The sequence below is a fragment of the Hippichthys cyanospilos genome, chromosome 6 (assembly GCF_059441005.1).
Source record: "Hippichthys cyanospilos isolate Australia breed blue-spotted pipefish chromosome 6, RoL_Hcya_1.0, whole genome shotgun sequence".
NCBI classification, from domain to species: Eukaryota; Metazoa; Chordata; class Actinopteri; order Syngnathiformes; family Syngnathidae; genus Hippichthys; species Hippichthys cyanospilos.
Window position 1 is genome coordinate 13,648,552 of NC_142374.1, and position 24,026 is coordinate 13,672,577.

The window sequence follows — 24,026 nt, forward strand, 5'->3', positions numbered from 1 at the left end:
GGCATATTACACGGCATATTACTCTACATAAAGAAGACAAACTAGTACAGCTAATTCATCAAATTTCATTCAACTTTAATTCAACATAAATTAATCAGTTTAAATGAGGCACACTAGTTTTGTGTGCCTTATAGTAAAACAAACAAACAAACAAACAAAAAAACAAATATAAGCGTAAAGTCCACTCACGGTCAACTAATCAGTTCTTCTCACGCCTGTCATTCTTGATAACTTCAACCTCACACAATAAAATTAACAGGAGGACTATAAATGGTCAAGAAATGTTGCATAATGAACCGGCTCCATTATCTAATGTACAAACACGGCTGTGACAGGAAGCATCTGTTCTCTAAACATGACTGCACATTGTCATTGAGCGACAGTAGTGTAGAACCATGCTGAAAACTTCACGGAATGGTGAATTGCTTTAGGAAGACTAATGGTGCACGCGCTAATTGGCTTCGTGGAGTTTCTATGTGCATTGTGTTCTCTGCGTCTTTGTAAACAATTGGGAAAAAGGGTCTCTTTTCGTCAGCAGCATGGAGCCCAGTTTGCATAAGACAATAGGCAAGCGTGCTTCATTGCATGTTTTAGCTTTCTTAATTTTCCCCACTTTATGATTCCCTAAATAAGATCAATGAAATAAAAGCCTCACTATCACATAGGACGCATTGCAGTTAAACCAGTCCTTGTCCTTTATATTTTGCAAAGCCCATCCCCAGGAAAGAGAAAACACCTTCCCCACAACACTCTCACACACACAAACACACACTTGCTACGGTGATTATAATTAGATCTTTATCAATGGCAACTGTGTAAGTATATCTAAAATAGTATCATTTTTAAGATTAACAAAAGGAAAGAGACATATAAATTAACCATAAGCAAATTTTAACATCACCTGGGTTTGTACATGTTACAGCTTATTCTGAATCGGAAAAATAAATAGCTAGAAGTAATTTAAAGTGCCTCAAACAAACAAAAGGTCTAAAACATTGAGCTGATTTTTTTTCTGAAGCACCTCAATCATCAGTCATTTCAACACATCAATCAATCATTTCTCATCCCTGCATGCTTTGACAATGAGAGCGCCACAGCACCATTTAGTGCCGCAGATGTGTAAATACACGAGCCACCCGCCCCCAACCCCATTGAATCATGCCTCCCACAATTTGAGGTCTGAGCTACACGAACAACCACAATATTACAGTAAATGTATTGTTTCTATTGTGTGCTTCCTATACTGTACTTTTGAGTGTTATCTTACTTCTACTTCACCTTTTGCTGAACCCTGTTTTTATAATCAATATGGAGGGCTGAAATTTACTCTACGTACAAAGCAGACACGCTGGAGGATGTTTTTGGATAAATCTTACACGGTCATGGCTCAGTTAGTTTCAGAGTAGCTCTTAGTCTGCTTCAGGCACTTTTCTTTCAACTCTCATGAAGACTCAGAAAACTGGTTGATGTCCAACAATATTTACATGGGCCCTTCTTGAACCAAGGCCAGCTAATATGTATGTTCCTTATATGCTACAACAGACAAAACAGGTTTTGACAAGACATATTGGACTATGAAGGATTAGCACTAAAACCAATTATTTCAGATTATTTTTATTTAATATAAGGTTTGGAGAATATGGATATATTCAAATATGCAGTGTGTTTAATTTCATGTTTTTATGTTTTTCTTGTATTTTTTAGTTCAGTTTTCTGCTTCTTACATGCTTTTTTGATGTATCACTTCAAGGAGAACATCATATTCAGTTGTGGAGCATATTTATTGAGATTAATTTTATTCTATTTTACTCTTTAAATTCAGTCATTTATAAATATATGAATCCCTTGTTATAGAACACGTGACTCATTGACTCATCGAGTTTCGAACCTCCGTGCTTGACTGTGGAGCAAAGGTTGTCCTGTTCATTCTGTGCCCACTGTTAAATTACATATCGACCCCCCCCCAACACACACACATACACCCCACGCCCCGAAGCGGAACAGCCAGCCCCCGCACGTGTAGGCCTGTAGAGGTGTCCATCAATCTACAAGTGGATTGTACTTTGCCTTAGGGCTCTGTGTACAGTTGCACTAAGTGCATGGCATTGAGTTTGAAAAGTAAGACAGCTTGCGCTTCTTCACATTTAAATCTTTGCTCCACTCGGCAACGATACTTTAAAAAGAGAAATTAATAGCACTTTATTAGGAGGTGATTTATTAGACAAGAAAGAGCAAGTTAAATTGTGATAAAACTCTTGTTATGGGTCCAGATATGGGAATGTATCTGTATATAAAATGTATATATGTCACTACTTTACAGGAATCATAATTGCACCTGTCGTCTGCTTGTCATACTCCAAGAACCTGGAAGAAGCCTGCTAACTTAAAAAACAAAACAAAAAAAACATGGGGATATGAAGGACACCTGATTATGGGGTGAACATCAATTTGTCTAATTTTGTCCGTATATAGAACTCACTGGGTTCTAAGGCACATTAGTGCACATGAGTAAGATTGTTGGGATTTTGTTTCTTGTGAAAATTGATGTTTTTTTTGTTTTTTTTTCAAAGGACAAAGGATTTGCCAAAGCTTGATTGTGCTAGCGTACTTTGTGCTGGTTGTGTCTTTGTGACAAAATACTTTTTTTTTTTTTTTTTTACCAAATGACAAATCCAGCCTGGATGATAATGTTGCCTGCAACATCTTTTCAAGATTCCTCTTTTTTCTTACTCACTTCATGTTCCCATGAAAGCTCGCGTATTGATTCCTTTTTTCCTAAAGTATTTCTCTCCCTCTCCAGGCAGATCTTAGGGCTATTTGTACAAGGTGACATTTAAACGTATGCACATACAGACACGTGGCCACACCTGTCTAATAGGCAGAGCAATTAAAAATTGGTGGGAAATGTCTGTATTGTCATTCAGGACAGCTGTGCTCGGGTTCTCCTGTTTCGGGGGGCCAACAAGGAGATCAAGAACTACAACAGCCAGACTGCCTTTCAGGTAGTAGTCCTCTACTTAATTGGCGTGCATGCATACATTTTTTTTTTTTTTTAATCATCAAAGGCATGCTGACATTGATCAGTATGAGTATAATCAAATTCAACAAAGGTTCGTTTCTCAGTTGTACCTGAAAGTCAATGGTAACATTTACTGTGGTAAAGGGTGTGCGTCAAGAACCCCCCCCCCCCCCCCCCCCCCCCCAGTCTCTTCCCAATTAGTGTAGAAATCAGTCAATTGTAAATGTTAAACCTGTTCAATATTTAAGATGAAGTGACCAGAAGTGGGATACAAATATATCGTTTAGGGACCACATTGGGGCTTTCTTTATCCGCTTCAAGATCATTAAGGGCCCAATTTTCAGATGTCTCTAAACAGTTAAGCACTGTGTACAAGTGCTACACACACATTAACAATTTTAAAAATCACTGACACACACCACAGCTTAATCATAAAGGATTATCATTGGGATGAAACCACTTATACCACACTCCAGACTCCAGTGTTATTGCTTATGATTGTCTTTCAAGGACATTCGATAATCACAATCTGAGCACAAGTAAGGGGAATATCATTGGGTGGCCTGATTTTTTTTTTGACCAAAAAATATTGTACACCTTCAACATTTTTATGTTCATCTGATGTTTTCTGAGCACATTAGGATAAAAAAAAAATCATCCACTGTTCCCATCATCGGATAATCATTCAATATCATTGATTATAGATATCAAGCAATGGGGCCTTTGAAGATTTTGATCAGTTAAACTACAAGCAGTATGCGTGCGCCCTTCAATGTTCACTTCTGTCGAGCCCAACATTCTCCTCTAATATGTCTGCCGTTGCCCTCCAGGTGGCTATTATAGCGGGGAACTTTGATCTGGCTGAAATCATAAAGGTCCACAAAGCATCAGATGTTGGTGAGTGACTCGTATTTTGCCAATCCTTCCACCGGGTTTTAAGGCTGTGAAGGCTTCAGATAGAACGATGTCAGGGCGGGGAAGTTTAAAAGAACACGGAGTAAAAAGCAGGGAAGATGAAGAAGGGGAGATTAAAGAGATGCAGAGAAGTTTTCAGGCTGGGGGCTATTGAAGCCCCCATCCAAAGCCTGCTGAGCTGAACTGTTACAAGCAGGAAAACTCTGCCATCTAGTGTACACGTGCATATACCGTACATTCTGTGTTAGGTAGCAATGCCATCATGTGCATCCTTTTACATGTAGGGCATGCAATACCACCAGATAACTATTTCACTCTTTATCAATTACAGTGGAGCCTTTATAACACTATAATTTTTTAATGCAACTACAAAAAAAAATCATCTTGACACAGGTGTTCACACTGTTCATATAAAAGCATTAAAACAGTTCAACTTTTTGACAGTTAACCACAGATTGTAGTAATGTATTCATAATCCTGTTACGTCTTTGTTGTTCTGTTTTGTCCTTCAACATCCCCACATCCCCTATATGCCCACCATGGCCTAGTTTTTCCATAATGTTCTCTACTGTGGCCCATTTTGCTTCACAGTGTCTCATCATTTCCCATTTTGCCTGATAGTTTCCCATCATTTCCCCTATTGTGTCTCACCCTGTCCCACAATATTCTTCATTATGTCCTTTTACGTCTTATCACATCTCTTGTAGTACCATAGTGCCCCATAATCTTGTTTTTGTCACTGTGCCCATTACAGTAACAGTCAAAAGTTTGGAAACACTTTTGAATTTAAATTCTCTCAGATTGACAGCTGCAAACTTTAAGTCATTCCATGTCATAAAACCTCATCCATGTCATAAAGCTGACTGAGAACATTTTCATTGACATTATTTTGCTCACCAATAATTCAACCACTAATTCTTCATCTTGAGAATGACTAAAAAGTTTATCTACCAGCTTTTAAATAATGAAAAACATCCTGAATCAGAGGTTGTTTCCATACAGTTACCTTCTACTGAAAGTCCTCTATTGTATACAATCATGTCCCATTATAATTCTTATTATACCACAATGTCCCTTAATATCCCATTATGTTCCATAGTGTCCCCCAGTATGTCCGTTGTGTGCCATCGCCTCCCAGTGGTGTCACATCGTGTCACGTTATGTCCGATTTGGGCCCACAATGTCCCTCTTTGTCCAACAGATTTTAGTAATATGCCCATTTTACCCATAGTGTCCCATTGGCACCCTATCGGGTCAGTTCTTGTCCCATTATGCCCCCGAGTGTCCCACAGTCTCCATTATGTCCCATCCGTTAATCATTTTAATAAGGGACATTATGGGGTATTGCTTTAAAAAGAACAAAGTCTTGCGCCTAAAGTGTGATTTTGTGTCATCTGTGTCCTCAGTGCCTTTCCGAGAGACGCCTTCCTACACCAACCGTCGGCGGGTGACGGGCCCCACGCCATCCCCCCGATCACTGCTGCGCTCGGCCAGTGACAACAACCTCAACGGCAATGACAGCGTCCACATCCTCCGGCAGATGCCTCGAGAGTCTCGCAGCCGCCAGCAGGGTCACTCCCCTGTGCCGTCGCTGCGCAGCTTGCCTGCTTTCGGCCAGCACCAAGGGGGCAGCTTTGGGGAGGTAAGACCAGGCTGCGCTACCGACTCTGGACAAAGTCAACACGGAGCTTGATCATTGCAATGGAAATTGACTTGAAAGTGTTCTTGGGCTTGCATTGTGAACATCGTGACCGAACCCAGAAATCTGTTGAACCAAGACGTTCACAATGAGGGCCTGATGTCACTTTGACAACAATTTCACTTGATAGGAGAGGATGATGTAAATTGGCAACCTCCTGCTATGGATGAAAATGGTTGGATTAATCTGCTTGATTCTTGGTCCACCAAAGTAATATTATTCTAAAAAGTATGTTTGAACTAGTGGTGGCACATAGAACATATGATTGCTCACTCTAAAATTGGTATCAAAAATAGTTTCGGATACAAGTGTCAACCTGAAGGCCTGGAGCCACTTTATGTGGCCTACAAAATGCTAATTATAAACCTAACCCTATGATTCAAACGATCTAAACAGACTCCTCATCTCTCCCCATTGTGGCGCTTGCCAGGAGTTGTTTACGATATTTAGATCACGGTATTCCTTTTCAGACAAATCATAAAATGTGCATTTACCGGCGAACTTCCACAAGCAAACGTTAATCCACCATGTTGTCCGTTTGTAAAAAAAATGCGGGAGATACACGTTGCGGAATATTTGTTTGGAGGGGCGTGGTTGCCAAAATAACGTAACTATGACGCGTGTAGCCGCTTCAAGCTAGCACTCGAAGACAGGATAAAAGTAATAAAGATGAAAGACGGTTGAAGCAAAGTGAAAGACATAATGCAAGGAATTGATGTAAGTAAGAAAATGAATGCTTATTGTGGATTTGCCATGGCTGGATGGATGGATCTTTTATGAAGTTTGAGTGTGAAGTAAATATCTCAATCTGAATTGATTATGTACTCCTTTGTTTTGATTTCCAGAGTCGTCATGGCGAGTTCCCCGACAGCAGCCTCCAGAGCACGGGCAGCTCCAGGTCCTCTCATTCCCGCTCCCCTTCGTTGCATCACTCACATGATGACGACAGGCCGGTACCCAGACGCTCCCACAGCCACGGCTATCCCCATGGACATCGGGGAAGGCTCAGGTCTGGGATTCCCTTTTTTGGCTTTAAGGCTGGAGAGCTCTGTGTGGATGTGAATGGGACTAACTACTCATGCTTTGCGTACACCTGGCAGGTCCTCCTCCTGTTTGTCAATCAAACTCTGGCAATAGATGAACTGCCTCTGCCCGGTTGATAGCGCTTGTTGGGAGCGAGTACAAAAGGAAGGCCGGATTTGGTCGGGCTTATCGTATTTGCTGCACTTTGGCCTGATTGGCCTTTTGCATACGGAGAGTTAAGACCTTATTCCTTGCGAGCATTACCCTCTAAAGAATTGGAGAGCAAGGTGAATGAAAACATAAAGAGGCCCAAGCCAGCAGCTGCTCTTTATGGCCCACACGCACACCCTTGAATATTTTCCCTCGATTACACGGCACTCGTTTACTGACCTTTTGTTTATGGCTGGACTTGGATTGGATGGTTGACCTGTTTGGATGTCGCATAATATTATGTTCATATTGGACTAAAGGATGGCAACAAGTTTGGCTTCTCAGAGCAGTAGTCATGCGTTAAGGGTTAATGCCACTCATTACCCCTGAAAAAAATCCCGACTATATTGCTACTTTGATTCACATTTATTGTTTTATGCTTGATAATCCTTCATTCCCTTTACCCCTTATCCTCACAAGGGTTACAGATTTATGGGTCATTTCCAAGATGACTTGGTGGCGGGGTGCCAGGCTATGCCCTTAGGTGGACGCCAACCAGTCTTTTTTTCATGATTTTCAGAGGTAGAGTGCTCATCTCCCAACTCGAATGTGTACTAAGTAACCATTTTCCATTCCCCAAACTTGATTCCCGTTATTTCTGCAGGCCCACATTTAACCTGTTGTTACTCCAATGGGCAGTCTAAGCTCTGAATTGGACATAATAAACACTAAAGCATCTATTCTTAACATCCCATTATGCTTGCTTGAACCTTTGCCATCTATAACTAGACCTTCCTATCTTTGATAGCATGCATGCACTCCTTCATTGACTGATTTGTAATGAGATAGTTCGTTGTTTGCATGCAAAAGAGCAGGCGATTATCAGGGTGCAAAGCACATTGGTGATTTGTCTTTTTGAGAGGGGGGATGCAACCTATAACAAAAGTAAACAAATTCAAAAGTAAACCTAGAGAATGACACAAATTATTATTTTTTTCAATACTTTTAATACTTAGAGTTGAGTACTTTTACCCCCTTTTAAAGCAATCGTCTGAGACGAAGCTGTTGTGAATGCCGTCTCCTGACATTTTCACATTCAACTTCGGGTCACAGCCGCTTGAGCTGGGCGACAATATGGACTCATTATCTGCGCGTTAACCTGTCGAGCGGCCTCGCCGACCCAATCAAGCGCATTATCCAGCACGTGTGATAGGAGTCATTTATTTGGAATTGTTAAGTCAATTCTGATGCGCTTTGGAAAACGAAATGGCGGAGGAGCCTCCTCGGTCATGCCCGCAGCATGTTTGACAGACATTTGCGCCTTTTGCGCTGTGATGATGCAAGTGTGGGCTGTATTGACTCAGAAATAAACCATTAGCGCTATGGTTTCCAGTTCACAACTATAGCTGTACATTCATTTTATTTTATTGGCGAACAGCTTTAGAGTAATAACAGCTACTTGTATGGAATTGCGACAGGGCCCTGATGCAAATATAAAGTTGCGTTTATGCTGTACCTGAGAATCAAAAAGCTTACAATTTATCCCAGGCATGAGTCAACTTTTTTATTGTTATTTTTTTTGAGTCGCAAGCAGAATTTAATCAAGCAACATTAGGCAAAACAGGCTAAATTTGTTTAGGCTTTGTACTGCCATTCCAAGTTGATGTTTAAATAAAAAATAAGGCAATTACATGCTGTGGGGCCTATTTCGGTAGACAGCGCCGTGACACAAATTGCGATTGATCCCGATTTTTGTACAAGCACAGGCATGTGACCACTTTGACGGTGGTGCAACGCTCCCCCTCGCAGATCCACTGGCTTACCCGTATTTGGCATCTTATCAACACAGTGTCTTGCCCAACTCGTGTAGAGTAGCATGCGCTGTGCAGGATTTATGTCACAGAAATACAATCGAGTCCGAAGTCTCTAAGTTCATCCAGTTGTTTTAGAGGGTTGTGGAAGAAAAGGAGCACCAAGCAAGCAACTACCCTTGGTGTTCCTTTCCAGACCAATATTTTTCTCTACACCCCTATTTGATATATTATTGCATACGTGTAGCTTTGGTATAGTGCCTGTAGGTTGGCCTTTGGCATGTGTGAGTTATTTCATGCATTTCATGAATGTTAATATTTGTTATATAGTCACAAGTGTTTCTTGTCACTTAAATTAGACACGAACTAAAATCACAAAGCAAAGCAGACATAGGCATTGGATTGCAATTGCCCACGTGGGCCTCCAGTGTAAATCCAGCCTTATCTAATCAATTCCTCAACTTGCAATTTCCTCGGATGCTGGTTATAATAGTGTAACATTTTCAGTTGCATCTCATTTGACTTCCCGCATTGCTGTTCGCCTGCTCATTGACTTTTAACATTGTTACAGAGGCCGGCATGGTTGTTATTGTGAGAAACTGATCTAAAACTTGTGTGAGTACATAATGGATCTTACGGCCTCTATCGTGCATTTAAATAACGGAAAACTCTTAAAGGGATGAAAAAAAAAACAATCAGAAGTATAAAAATACAAATAAAACTTGGAATAAACATGGAAAAAGTTTTCACATATCATTTTATTTGTTTACATTTAAACTGAAAATTTAAGTGAATCATTGGTAAAAATGCTGCCATGCTATCACCGCCATTAAACCTTAATTTGCTGTACTGGCACATTGACATACAACTATTTCTTTGAAAAAGATAAAAGGAAGAGAACTTTGGAGATAAAATGTAAACACAATAAACTGCAAACATTTTAATCATTGTTAAAGTATACTAGTATGGGTTGATCATTAACAGTGATCCTAAAAAAAACAATACGGACAAATTTTACAACCTTAACATTGTTACAATAAGAAAACAGATTATAAGTAGCCAAATTAAGCAAGCCCCGTATTAAGTAGTAGAGCAGATACTGTAATTTTGCACGGACAAACACACACACACAGGAATTTTACTTCCTTTACTTGAGTTATGCATGAATGGGGGATATGTACATAGCATATGTAACCTAGCCTGCTGTCATTATTGCGGCCAGTTCAAACCAGGTATCACATTTGTATGGCAGAATGATGAAAAGAGGCACACACGTTTTCATGTGCACGGGTTTCACATTTCAAGGCTGCATATGTCCTTTTGCGTCTCCTTATGTCCCCTGCCTTTCACCTCTTCTATCTGCCTGGTCTTGTTCCACGACGGGCTTCAAACATTAACATGTGGCAGTCGTCCCTGTTGGTCCCCAGCACCCAGGAGCCCCCGCTGTAATTGGAAAGCCGTCAGCAAGCGGTTGTTGCTTGTTGATGGCGACAGAGAGAGAAAGAGAGAGAGAGAGAGAGAAGAGAGAGAGAGAGAGAGAGAGAGAGAGAGAGAGAGAGAGAGAGAGCGCGCGAGAGGTCTGTGTGGGTGGGGGTGGAGTCGTGGATAAGACGAGTGCAGTTGAGATGGAAGGGAGCAATCAGGTAAATGAAAGCTATAATGTAAGTGATACAATTTGATGTAGCACACTGACAAAAGGGAGCTGGCAGAGTAATATATTGATCGGGATCAATATAAGTTTTGTATAAAGGTCAGTTACCATAAGAAATGTCATGGAATTTTGGACAAAATTAACCTGATATTTTGGAATATGATTGCTTAGTGAAGTCATGCAAATTAAACACCTGTATCAACGTAAATTAAAGTTAAGAGGTCAGGTTCACAGGTTAGGTGTGATCAATTAAATACAGTCAATTATGACATTAGTATTATCATCAACCTTTTTTCTGTGATGTACCCCTTGTGATTATTTTGTTTGGGTTTTTAGCCGTGTAACCCCTTACCAGTACAAAACATTTCTGGATGAAAATAAAGTGCCATCCATGTCGAATGTTAGGTTTATTTCACTGAGCAAGTCAAAAAGTAGGATCTCCCAACGTATTTTATTTCTGGCTCTTCTGCCAGAAATTTCCATTACTAATTAAAATGTGCAGCATATAAAACTCAACCAAATACATGCATACAACATTTTGCGAATAAGTCACCATCACACAATTGATCAATACTATTAAGGTGTTTCACATTCAATTTAATTTGCTATTAATTTGAAAAGAACAATGGACTGGAACTGTTTGCTGATATGTCCTTGCAGAACCCGTTATAATCTGCCTTCATGGACGCCCATTTGATAACTGCTGATTTAGAAGTCAACAGAATCCTTGACAATGGTGAAGAATGTTTAACTGCTGATTTAGAAGTCAACAGAATCCTTGACAATGGTGAAGAATGTTTCATCATAATTCATCATGGATAATAATTGTCAAGTTATACCAACTACATGACAAATATTTGGCTTGAATACTGTACCTTTCAGTGCACTCACAGTCTATCTGAGCGTTTCTGCCACAAAACCCTTATTAACTCAGTTAACTTTTTGGGAAATATTTGTACTTTTTAAATTTTGAAAGTAATTAAGGCACTCCTATTTTTTAACAGTAAACAACAGTGGACACTAAACAAATGTGTCTATTTGGAAATGTACATTTCACTGTTCTGATTTGCTAAATGTTTCTATGCACAATTCCAAACGGATTCAGAACTGGGCACACCTACAATCAATATACTGTAGTTGTGAGCCACTCTAAAATCCATTAATGTGCCAATTTCATTGATTTTTCAACAGCTTTGTATTGTTTTACCTGTAAACAGGAGAAACGTGTTAAACGGGTTTAGCACTCAATGAGTTTTGGTTATTGTAAGTAATGTAAAATGAATGTTTTTAGGCTTGGTGGCATGAAAAAACACTTTAAAGATCAATACGGCAAGTGTAAAGAACAAAACAGCAAATGTTGATCTTTGAACATGGCCATTGGTGTTGGTGTTGTACCACACTGCTCATTTCGAGACTGGAAAAATCCTGGCCGTTGTCGTTTGCTGATGCATTTTGAGTCCATTAGCTAAGAGAGCTGCTGCAGTTGCGCGCTATTAAATGAGAGCAGAGAGGCGAGAGCAGGAGTAGGTGAGGACTGACAAGGATGCCGAGAGCACATGGCTGGGCTTGTATTGACGAAGGAGGGATGAATGAAAACTATAGGTGGAGCTATGCCGCCGCTGCAATTCGCCAGCTTTCGCCGTGCGTGTGAAGAGATGCTGAGAGGCGGAATGGATGCTGGAGAAGGACGGGGAGGAGCAACAGTTCAACCAAATGGGCTTGAGCTTTTATACCCCTCCACCCTGCCTCACTCGGTCGTACACACCAATATTTACACAAACACACACTTGAGATCAATCGTGTGCACCGGGACCACCAGTATGTGTTGGAGGGGGCTACGTGTGTAAGGCTAGCATGCTCATACGGAGACTTGTGTGAGCTGTCAAAGGGGAGGGGTGCAATACAACGACAGCAGCAGCAGTAGTAGCGGTGGGATTGGCCGAGTGTGTGTGAGCGCATGTGTGTGAGAGAGGAGTGGTGGAAGGACCGGAGGAGGGGGAAAGGAAGGACGGAAGGAAGGCAGAGGGGCTCCAGAGGAAAGGGGAGCAAAAATCCACGCTCCCCCCTCGCCCGGAGGGATCCGTAGGTGTCAGGATCCATAGTCCCAACCGACATAGGGGGGAGACATGCGGGATACTCGTCCCTCCTCCCCGGAGGGGGCGTCTGCCAACTCGGGATGACTGAGAGGGAATTCCGATGGGATATATCGCACGGGAAGGCACCTGACTGTTTTGCTTTTCTTTTGGATGCCGCTGGAACACTGACGGCTATCGTTTGAACGCAAATCTTTTATGAATCTCTCCCTGTCCGCCGTGAAGACCAGGGGCCGTCACCCTCCGGCGGCCCCGCGGACTGTCATGTCCGTGACTACGGGCTTTGGATACCAGCTGCCCGGGATCACCACGGTAACCTATGTGTTTGTTTACAGCCCCGGCTCGGTGCAGCGGGACCCCAGCCCGCCTCATCCCACGCCGCCGGCGCTGATGGGCGCACGCGGGCCCAAGCGGAAACTCTACAGCGCCGTCCCGGGTCGCACCTTCATTGTAGTCAAGCCCTACACACCACAGGGGGAGGGGGAGATTCAACTCAATCGAGGAGAGAGGGTCAAAGGTAAGACGACCTCAACTGCAGTGTTTACCTATCTATATTGGAACTAGGCACTTTTTTCATGTTCCTACAGCGCACAATCAAAAATAAAAATGGCAAAAAAGTTGAGATGCAATTTCACTGCCATCTAGCGAGAGAGTATTATATTATGCTGCCCGTCACTATATGTTGCTGGCATAGATAGATTTTAACTTTCTCTAATACTTTTTTCTGACTAGCAATACCAAGTTGTAGCAATACCATATTTTAGTAACTTATATCTGAAATGTTTTTAATTCCATACCTTTCAAAGTAAAGCTAAATCAAAACCAAATCGAAAACACGTTTGGAATAAATACATATTCTTTGGACATTAACTGAAGTTGGACAATTTCCTGAGACATACCTAATGATGTTTTATGGCACCCTTGAATGAGAATCACTGCTAGATTGTATGTGTATGGTTTTTGTAACTGTGTTTGTGTGTTCCCATCACTGCATCAGACTCAAAACTGAAATTGACAAAAACTACCAGAATGTAGCTGTTCCTTTAAGTTGAGCGTATGCATTCATGCAACAAATGGACAGGACTGCACCATTTGTATTTTGGGGCTGGATAGCAAAAAGTCAAATTAATCTCCTCAAACATTGTGGATGGTTGCATTTGTGTTTGGCCATTCCAAAGTACAAACATGAACCATTTATTTTTTCATCCTGTGACAAGATGAACTGTTCATTTGTCGGACAAAGCTAAAAGTCAGAATAAGTTATCCAAACAAATTTGAAGAAAAATCATTTGTTTTGTTTTTTCACTGTACCGTTAGCATCCAACAGATAATGCAGGACTGTGCCTGTTTTTTTTCATGAAGATTATTTCAAAAAGATTCCGTGAACAAATACGTATTTTTTAAATGTGGCACATCGTTTTGGTTGACATGTTTGCATGTCACACTTTTTATTCTAGAACAGCAAAAATTGCTTCCTATATATATATATATATATATATATATATATATATATATATATAGATTTGGAAATTACATTTCACGCAAATACAGTATAGTGGATTGCTATATTTGTACCATTCTTATTCTGGATTTTGCGGCACCAATACCTTTTCTTTTTGGTGTTTAAATGGAAGTAAAAAAAATACTGTATATTTTTGGTGTGTCATTCTTTCATATGTATGTTGGCATGCGAAAAGGTTTATGAACACATCTTCCGGGAATGGTCATGTGAACCTGAAATTCCACATACCTCAGAATTCAAATGGTATCGTCCTGTTTTTCATACAGAAATCACCAGTGCCACGCAGAAAATATGATAAAAATTGTCATTTGTCCCATTGAGCATAGCGCCATGTATTTCTGCCACGTTAGGTTTCACTCATCTTACAAATGTTGCATTTACCGTGTTTTATTTTTGCTTTACATATAACTGCAATGGCTCAGCTTTTCATCTCTGTGTGTGTGTGTGCGCGCGCGTGTGTGCTTTTTGTCTCCATCCATGCCTCACTCAAGACTTTGACTGTAATGACGTAGAAGGTAAAAGCCATAATGTTTTTCTCAACCCTTTCCACTGTCCTCAATGTGTCACCCCTCCGTGTGCACTGTATGAAACACTCGCTGCCCTGTTTGAATCACTGCAAGAGGGTTTTTGTGAAGCAGTTGGGATGGGCATCAGACATAAGCGAGCAAGTAAGACTTGCTCTAGTCACAGCAGGATTTCACGACTTGGCGGCAATCGGCAGAGTGTGAGGTGTCTTCACGCACAAGTAGTTAGCTGCCAGGATAAGCTATTGTTGAAATCATAGCAGGACTTAAAGGAAATTGAGAAGCTGTTGATTTTATGCATATGCTGTAATATTTTCTATTCCTTCTACAGACTGCTGGGTATTGAGTGGAGTGAGGTTCCCCAGGTTGGCTCTAAAGTTCACTTCACTCGTGTTGAGGTTTTTGTGTTCGCAGATGAATTCAGACCTGGCTAGATTACAATAGGAAGTCAGAAATGTTGAATGAAATGATCAATGGGTTTGAGTTTAATTGAATGGCTTTAGGCTCCTCAGATCGCAAAGTTCTCAGATTGAAGTTTGTGCATGTTCATCAGGTGCTGTTACGATCCAAACAGGATTTTTCAGCAACATTTGTTGGCCTGAGTTTTAGATCGTCAAACCTGTCTAAAATCCTTCCAAAAATCGTTTGCATACCCATAAGGGCCCGATTATGGCCTTTTCAAACATCGGCCATTAATAATTGGCCAAAACGGATATTTATTATTTGGATTTATCATTTTTACTGTTCTATGGCTGAAATGAGTGCTCAAGCAATTTGAGTAACTTTGTAAAAAAAAAAAAAAAAAATGCTTGGCATTTATTGATGCTCTGCATGACAGTAAAACAAAAACAGACTCAAATACCTTAGTAAGCTTTTATTATAATGTTTTTCCGAGCCGCTTGTCACGGCATAACAGCTTAAATAGTCTTTCTATAGAAACCGTTGCTCTCTCGGCTCCCAAAACAAACGACATAAATTGCCCTTAACTGACAATGAAGGGCACTAACAAACGAATTAACAACGCTGACATTGACATCGACATATGGCACCTGTTGTCACTGTCTACCAATGCCTCGGGCATTATAGTCGCGTCTAGCATAAATTGGCTGCTGGCTAACAGTGCTCAATTGATAGATGTAAACAGCTGCATTATGATACTGGAATCCTGACGTAGTTCCCGCTCCCACTGAGCACATTTTAACAAACCATGCTGACTCAAATGTGCTTTTTCAGCTGGCAAATTTGTCTCATTGACAAAAATCTATGAGGGAAGATTTGCAGATTGAGGAGGAGGAAAGTAGTGTGCTACTAAACACAGTTAAAAAAAAAATGTTGATCATCAGAAATATATCAAAGTTGGTCATTCATAACTAAAGATGTGTTATTTGGTCTCATGATTGTTTTTCCACAAAGCAAAAACCCTAATACTCCATATCCGATTCCTTTTTTCTGCAGGATATCCAATTACCAAAAATACTTACTAATAGGTACAAGCCTGCTTTGTACCTTTATGTACTCAAATATTTACAGCAGTTGTATACAGGTATCGCCGGTGTGATTATTAATTGCAAATAAATCCATGAACGTGTATCTTTAACCCTCATGCGGTATTTTGGCCAATCCTTTGATCCTTATATCAACGTCTTCTCACATTAAAGAAGATACTAGGGATTTGAAATTCCACCTAGATGGTCACAATTTCATGGTTCAACATGGTTATCACAGTACCAGGTGCTTGCCATCCCCTGCCTAAAATACTGTGAGAATGACATGGAGGAAAATGACCCAAAATGGTCAAAAAATACAGCACAAGGTTAAATATCTGTACATCATGAAATTTGTTAATGGGGTCATTCTGTGCACCGGTCATTCATAACATAGCGAATCTTAATTTTTACAAGAAAATGATGAGCGATCCAAAGAAGTTTTGCAAAGAATTGACCTGGATGTCCTTCCTTTACACCAATCCCTAAAGGTAGTTTGTTTGGGGGAAAAAAAAAGAAAAAAAGCCTTTCAAAATCATAAAATACATAGTGAAGCATAAATTATGCATTAATGTGTTAAATATGTCATGCATTCAATTACTAATAACACAAACACATATGACAAGCAATAATGCCTTCATGACTTGCATTAATTTTGCAACACAATGCATTCTTTGAACCAAAAAGGAAGTTTTTTGTTTTATTTTCAAACAATACATTTACTGTTGAAACCTGCTAAACCTGCAGGCGATAGGTACCAGGCCTGCCTGCGAATAGTGAAAACCCGGACGTGATTGAAAGCTATTGAAATGCATTGAGAAGAAACAAACGCTATTTTATTCTATTTTATGAAACATGCTAAACCTGCAGGCAATAGGCGGGAAGGCCTGCATGTGAATAATGAAAACCCACACATAATTGAAAGCTATTGAAATGCATTGGGAAGAAACAAACATTATTTTATTCATTATGTTTTTTTTTTTAAATCAGTCAGCTGAGTTGAAAACATGATAAAAATCGTCAGGGCATTGGCTTGAAAAAATGTTGGTTAGGGCCTTTTTATAATAGAAGAATTTTGAGGAGTAAAGCTTCAAGCTTAGCCTTTCTATGTGAACATATTTGTCACTGGGATGCGTTTACATGCTTCAGCGAGTATCACTGGTGCATATGTTTATATAATTGGATTTCTTGGGACTTTTAGCTATGAGATTTAGATGATCATTCCTTCAACTTCTGTCTAAATGTGTACACACTTTCTTATCTTACTTTTCTTCCAATGCCCATCCCTTGTTTGAGGAAAGTGCATGCAGATTCAAACAGGTCCTGTCAACTTCCTCCTCTCTGGTAGTGCTGTCCCACTTGAGCATGCAACCTTCTCTTCCCCTCCGTCACCTGAACATGAATATACCCCAGCTTCACTTTAGTCCACAAACCCCCCACACTCCACTTTGCATCCATCATGGTGGTTCATGCTTACATTAGCTTAATGGAAAGACTTCAGAGGAGTGAGTAGTAGCTGCACTCAGGTTGAAATCAGTCACATTCTTTTCACATAAGCCGGGAAGTGTAGCATTGAAGTATTTTCTGCCGTATGTAAGAGTATGAAACATGCTATACTGTGATAAGGGTAACTTTTGATATGATACACAACCTTAGTCAGTGAGCATCCCTCTATATGTACTCCCCTGTTCATAAAAGGGTCTTTTTCCTATTTTATAGCGGCAATGTTGTCGTTTGTATCCCTTTTACAGATTCAAATGGCAAATAATTCAGACTTGTGAAACTTCTGAGACCAGTGAAAGCCAATTTTTGAATATTAGTGTGAAACAAAGGCAAATACTCAAGTTTTATGTTTGAGAGGGGGGGTTAGAGTTAGAACATCTGCGTCACTTTTAAAAGGTACTGTTTCAATCCCCTCAGAACTTAATGTACGTGTGCTTGTATTATGTCTGAAATGTGTTTTGGGGGCAATAAATTACACTCTTAGGAGACAGTTATAGTGTTCCAAGAAACATTGTAGTTGTAATGTGGGCCTTTAAACTTTAAATATATATATAAAAAAAAAATAGAACTAGTTTTATAATTACAATGGTGCCTTGAGATGTAAGTTTAACTCAATGTGACCATGCTCAAATCTCAAATCTTCAACTCAAATGAGGGAAACGGTAAAGAAAATAAACGGACGAGCCGTCCGTCACTTTTCTCATCAGCACAGACCAATCATTCATCCTGCCGCTAATGCAAACTCTGTTCTTCCGTTTTGATCGATGCAGAAAATTCATTCACAATCACTTTCACAAGCCCATGGCTGCCAGGACCGCAACGGGCCATCACGGCACAACCATCTGGTCCTGTTATGCAATAGTGGTCATCACACGGTGTGCCATTTGCATGGCCTACGACATCTTGTGGATGTAAACATTTAAATGGGTGTTAAAGTTAAGGTTAAGCCGGCGCTATGTAAAAAACAGCTGGAACAGTTTATGGTTGTGATTTGGATGCCATTTTAACCACTTAAAGCTGACATTTTATGAAAAGTTGGAATTTAGTTGAAATTTGGAGTTTAAATTTTTGTGCATATACTGTACATGGTTGGGTGCCTGGTGCAGCTGTCCCCCCATCAAAATTTGAATTTGAAACTGGGGGGCACGCACACATTGCTCTCCATTAATATTGCTGGACCACCACAGGCAAAACCAAAAGTTGCATGTAAAACACAGAGAAATAGATGTATCTTATTAATTGAATTTCATATGTGTCAAGCAGAGAATGACCAGCCTTCCTTGAGGCTAGAGAGAATCTATTTTAAAAACGCATGACCCTGCCTTTGATACATAATGCATTTCGTCTCATCTGCATTCATAAATGGATGGACTCGTTAATAGTAATAGTCCTCATTTGCGTCTGAGGACGAAAGGAAGTCAAGCGGGTTAAAAAGCAAAAAAGGAAGACAGCATCGTGTTTCATGGGAGGTCATGAGTGAGCCTTATTAAAGCCCGAATTTGTGATACTTCTCTTGTTTTGGAGCTCATTGGTGCATGTAGGTGTACCTAATGAAATGACTGGTGGCTTTGTATGAAATATCAACACAAAGGGCTGCTTGAAGCTGTTATACTGCTTTGCATTACAAACGTGACAGTGATTCATTGACAGGTAATTAGCGTGTTAACAACCTCCCAGCCCACCACACACACACACACACACGCATGCAGACACTCATCATTGTGGCCTTGTTAACGCCTTTGTTAATCACTAGCTTTGCCAGAGGAGCGATGAGATCAGAATAGGTAAATCTAATTAGAATAAATGAACTTCAGTATGTGGCACACTCAAAAGCATCATGTTTATTATCACATAGAATCAATATACATCTGTTTGGTGGATGTGCATGTAGCCGCGTTGCTCCCATTTGTAGATAATGGTGACATCAAAGTTGTAGTATTCATGTCAAAGTAAACTTAACAGAATTTTATTTTGAGCTTCAGACAAATTCTATCCATCTTCTTTTGTTTGCTTTCATAGTGAAGGACGACTTTTCTGAGTCAGATGGTAAATACAGCAGTAATATATCCCAACCCTATACTAAAATATGACACTTCTAAATTAAGAGCTAGCAGTAGAGTGGAATCTCTAAAGTTGATCACTAAGTGAAGTTTGAACATTAATGTACTGTAATGTCTGCCTTGGTTGCATGCTCCTGATTTGGGCCCAGGCCGACAAATTCCAATTCAATATTGATGATATACGATTCAATTTCTGGCCCATTGAGGTCTGCTCTGTTTTGCATTGAAATTGGCACATTTGGGGAACTTTCCAAGTCATCAAATTCCAAGCCCTGAAATTCACCTTTGAAATTTCTTGCTTCAAACCATGGCTGACTTCATGTTTCATTTTGAGCGTGAATCCTTAAAATGTTCTCGTTACATTAGTAGACATGTTGTTGTTACATGTTGATTGGTGGTCTTGAAGGGCTGATTCTAAATTCATTTTTGGGGGGGTGGATATGAGCGGGGGGTATTTATTTTGTAGAACCCTTTGACAGAGCATGACGTTGCAAAAAAAAAAAAAAAAGTGCCTTTTTGAGCATGTTTAAAGCCCAAAAAACTTTTCATTAACATCCCTTAGAAGGGTCACCAAACAAGCCAAAATTGAAGCAAAACAGCTACTTTATATATACAACACAGAAGATCATGTAAAACTGAGCTCCTATCAAAAGGTGCGATTCAACCCAAAATATAGAGAAAATTCAGATTCATACAAACTTCAGGGCATCCAACTTTTGAGGTTCCAGTCTGTGTGATGTGTTCAAATGCAGTAGTGTACTGTACTAGCTTTAGTAGTAGTGGAGCTTCCAACTGAAGGAATTGTTTCTTTTCATTCAACGTTTACATAACGCTGCTGTCAAATAAAAGGCATGAATCTCAGCAGGTTTGGCAACAATAACTATTGATATTTTTTTTAAGCATTGTGTAGACATGCACAGATCTGCAAACTAGTTGGCATGCGTAATTTCATGGTGCGGTGATATAGCGCTGCCTCCACGAATGAAAATGGTATTCATTATTCTAAACCTCTATCGAGGGTCTCACAATTTTTTCCTCTTTTTGTTTGATTTTCTTACTTTGTGTCTTATTCTATTCAATTCATATTCTATTCAGTGCAATTCAAACTGCACTTCGATTTTTTTCCCATTTCAATTATAAAAAAAATGCAAATGTGTGCCTTTCATTGGACATCAGCAATTTTTCAAGTATAAACTGAAGCGTTGCACCAAGTAATCATTATTTTTTACGTCATTACTGTTTCTGAGCAACATTTTGATGTATTATATTTGAAAAACTGTGCACTTTTTTGAATATAACTACTAAAAAATGCATTTTTTTCACGTTTTAGTTTTTGGGATGCACCTGTACTAAAAGAAACATGTATTTTATTTACTCATGACTTAAAGCTGAAACAGTGTTTAATGAGGAGGAAGAGGAGGAGGAGGATTCCAATTCTTTTCATGACTGTGAAGGTAAAAATGCATTGTTGAAATGACCTGGCAAAACGTTTTAAAACCAGTCAATTGTGCCACCCTTTTTAAAGAGGTGTATGCCTTTGGTTACCCTATCCCATTCATAGTATTTGAATAGTGAATATATAAATACATCAAAAGCTAATTTGAACTGGAAAAAATTAATCTCATGAGGATTAACATACTTTAAATTCAGCCATAGTAGTTTCCTTAAATAGTACCCATAGCGCGAACAGTTTTCCCCTTACCGCTTTTGTCCTCCATCAAGACGACTGATTGGAAAAACTCCAGTAGGATTGAAGGCTGTGTGTGAGATCATTGTGTGTAGTTAGCTTTCGTCTACACACATACATACACATTCCCACACACGCACACTCCTTCACACACACGGCATTCCTGACTTCCTCCGTTTAGCAGGTTGTGCGCATACAGCACTCTTAAACACACTCTCTTAGGGTAATGAGCTCGGCTTGCATTTGTGCATTCACTGACCACCACTGGAGCACATGTGCATGCACTGTGAGACTGTGTACATTTTTGAGTATGCGTTTGTGTGTGTGTGTCTGATGGTGCACCCTCTATGTTCACCCAAGTGCCACCCCCCCCCCATACATCCTCATGCTAACCTTGTTCCCGATTTGCCCCCTTGTGCCTTTCTCTTTTTGCTGATCTAATCTTGTGGTCCAAATGGTCATGTCATGTAAAAGGCGACTCACGGTCGCCATGGCAACCGCAGTAATCACACACAGCTGGCACAATCACTGCAACGCGGTCTAACCCGGTCCAGTTTTGTTAGTGGAACACCAGGGGCGTGGCCACGGTGACAAGGCACCTCCGAGAGGAGTGGACATGCATGCGTCATTATATATCATTACATGAAAAGTCAGGAATATATATAATATTAGTGCCAGGTTGTGTAAAAAGTCTAGCTCTCAAGAAAGAAGCTGTCGTCATTCACGATGTGGTGTTGGCATATTGCGAATTATAGTTTTTTTCACGACCATAGAACTAGGGGTGTAACGAGGCATGGTTCCAACTGGAAAATGTTTTTTTAATGTAAAAAGAAGTGTATTGATTCAAACCAAATCATTACACTTGGAAATATATCGAGATAAGCATTGATTTATTGGGGGCAAAAATGGCTTTAAAAAAATCAAAGGAGAAGACAAGTAAATTGTTCATTTTTGGAATAGTTATGAGATAGAAAGTTTGTTATCTCAAGGTATGAAACCCTTCTAGATTGTAGTGTTTCATCTTTCGTTTTTAATTAATTGTTTGGGCAATATATTGTATGAGTACTATATTTCATGTGTACATTTCCTGGATTTCATTTTTTATTCCTTAATTTATGGAGAATAAGGGGGTTGAGGCCTAAATGAGTTTTGTACATCTTCCTCCTCCTTTTAAAAATATACATTGTACAAAATGATTATGTACTGATTTTTTTTTCTCCTGATTTTGTTTGTTTTAATGGAGTTTGTGTTTGTATGCTGAATAAATGAATAAGTCATGATATCTTGAGAGGAAATTACACATTTCCAGCACTAACAAGTTCATTCAAAAGTGTGTAAGAAGACAAAAAATAAGTCATTGCATCAAACCCTCTCAAACTGAGCCGTATCATATTGAACTGTAAGCTCATAGTCAAACCGAAACAAATCATACCATGTTCAAAATATAAAATTCGAAATACCCATGAATAATTTTCACCCTGCAGATCAAAAACTGTATCGAATGCAGTGCAGATGCACACCCCCTGTAAGAACACAACACTCTCAAAAACAGATGACCCCTGAATCTAATTACACAATTAGCACCCATGCTATCATTTGAGCTAATTTGCCGGCAGATGCTTAGCAGGAGAAAATTGAGCCGCCTCACAAAGAATCACACAAACCACGGCAGAGGAAAAAAAAACAATGTGTTTGTCTGATGACAGCGGCCATGTGCTTGTTGCTCGGTAACGCCATACATGCATATGCATTTGTGTCAAAACAACAACAACTTGCATGCTCCAAATAATGCCATGAATTATTTATTTGCGTGGTCCGCTGGCCCCTATCGTTGGCCAAAAAGTAGAAAAGCACACTGCAGCGCACACTGTACTGTGTGTGCACTCATATCTGATGACAGCTGCAAAACAAAACAAAACAAAAAAGGCATTTAGCTGGTAGCTACAGATGCTATGTTTATTCCCAGTCATCCAAGCAGCGGTAACAGCAGCATGAAAGCAAAATCAAACATCTGTGTTGCCGGTCATAGCGATGGCCATGACGGCGCTAATATTCAGCACATAGCGAGAGCGCAAAGCAAGCCCATTAATCATGTTTGTGAATGTCTAATCGCAACGTTACTTGTGCTGCTTTTCATTTTCACGGCTGTCTGCAAGATTTATAATGGTGTTGGCTGGTGAGAATGTGCATGTAATATGGAAGTGTGTGTGTGTGTGTGTGTGCACGTGTGAGAGGGATGGCTAGCATGCCGGTGAAGGTGTATTCTCCAATGTGTCACCTTGCCGAGGAGAAAAACGCCCTCGGCGTGCATTCATGCTACATGGTAACTCTGGGCTGGCATTTGTCAAATTTTTAAACCTGTTGAATACTGATGATCACAAATCCTTACACGATATACGTAGTGTACGTGTGGCCAATTGGAACAAATAACTTTTTTCCGATTAAACTGATAAAAGTCAGCAATGGCCCAATTATCAAACTTCACAAAAAGATGATCTTGCACTAGATCCTTGAACTTAACTCAAAGTGTAATGAACGGAAATCCTGAATGCCAAATTTGATCAATCATAGCGAGTTGTGAGAATCTTTGACTGTCTCACAATTTTGATTCAATTCTGAATTTTGCATCTTTTATTAGATTCTGAATCAATTTTTGCTTCAAAATGTGTTGGTTGAAAATGACTTCTTCTTCAATCTATTTTTGTCCAAAGAATAGACAAATGGACACCATAAAGATGCAAAGACACAGGCAAATGAGAGCACTGCATTTCTAATATTTACATCTGCAATTGATGTAACACATCCAATTAAAGGCAAATTGTTTTTTTTTTTTACCACACAAGTGTAGATCATTTGTATAGCGTGTATTATCAGATGTGTCTCAA

General features: G+C 39.8%; 1 protein-coding gene across 1 annotated transcript in view; it reads left to right on the forward strand.

Moving 5' to 3' along the window:
- shank3a (SH3 and multiple ankyrin repeat domains 3a) overlaps positions 1–24,026 on the forward strand; it is a 209,434-nt gene that overhangs the window by 130,299 nt on the left and 55,109 nt on the right. Inside the window, exons 12-17 of the mRNA XM_088417218.1 lie at positions 2,925–3,002; positions 3,850–3,916; positions 5,341–5,576; positions 6,479–6,642; positions 12,697–12,878; positions 14,375–14,398. Coding sequence (XP_088273344.1) covers positions 2,925–3,002; positions 3,850–3,916; positions 5,341–5,576; positions 6,479–6,642; positions 12,697–12,878; positions 14,375–14,398 — 751 coding nt within the window. The remainder of the gene's footprint in view (positions 1–2,924; positions 3,003–3,849; positions 3,917–5,340; positions 5,577–6,478; positions 6,643–12,696; positions 12,879–14,374; positions 14,399–24,026) is intronic.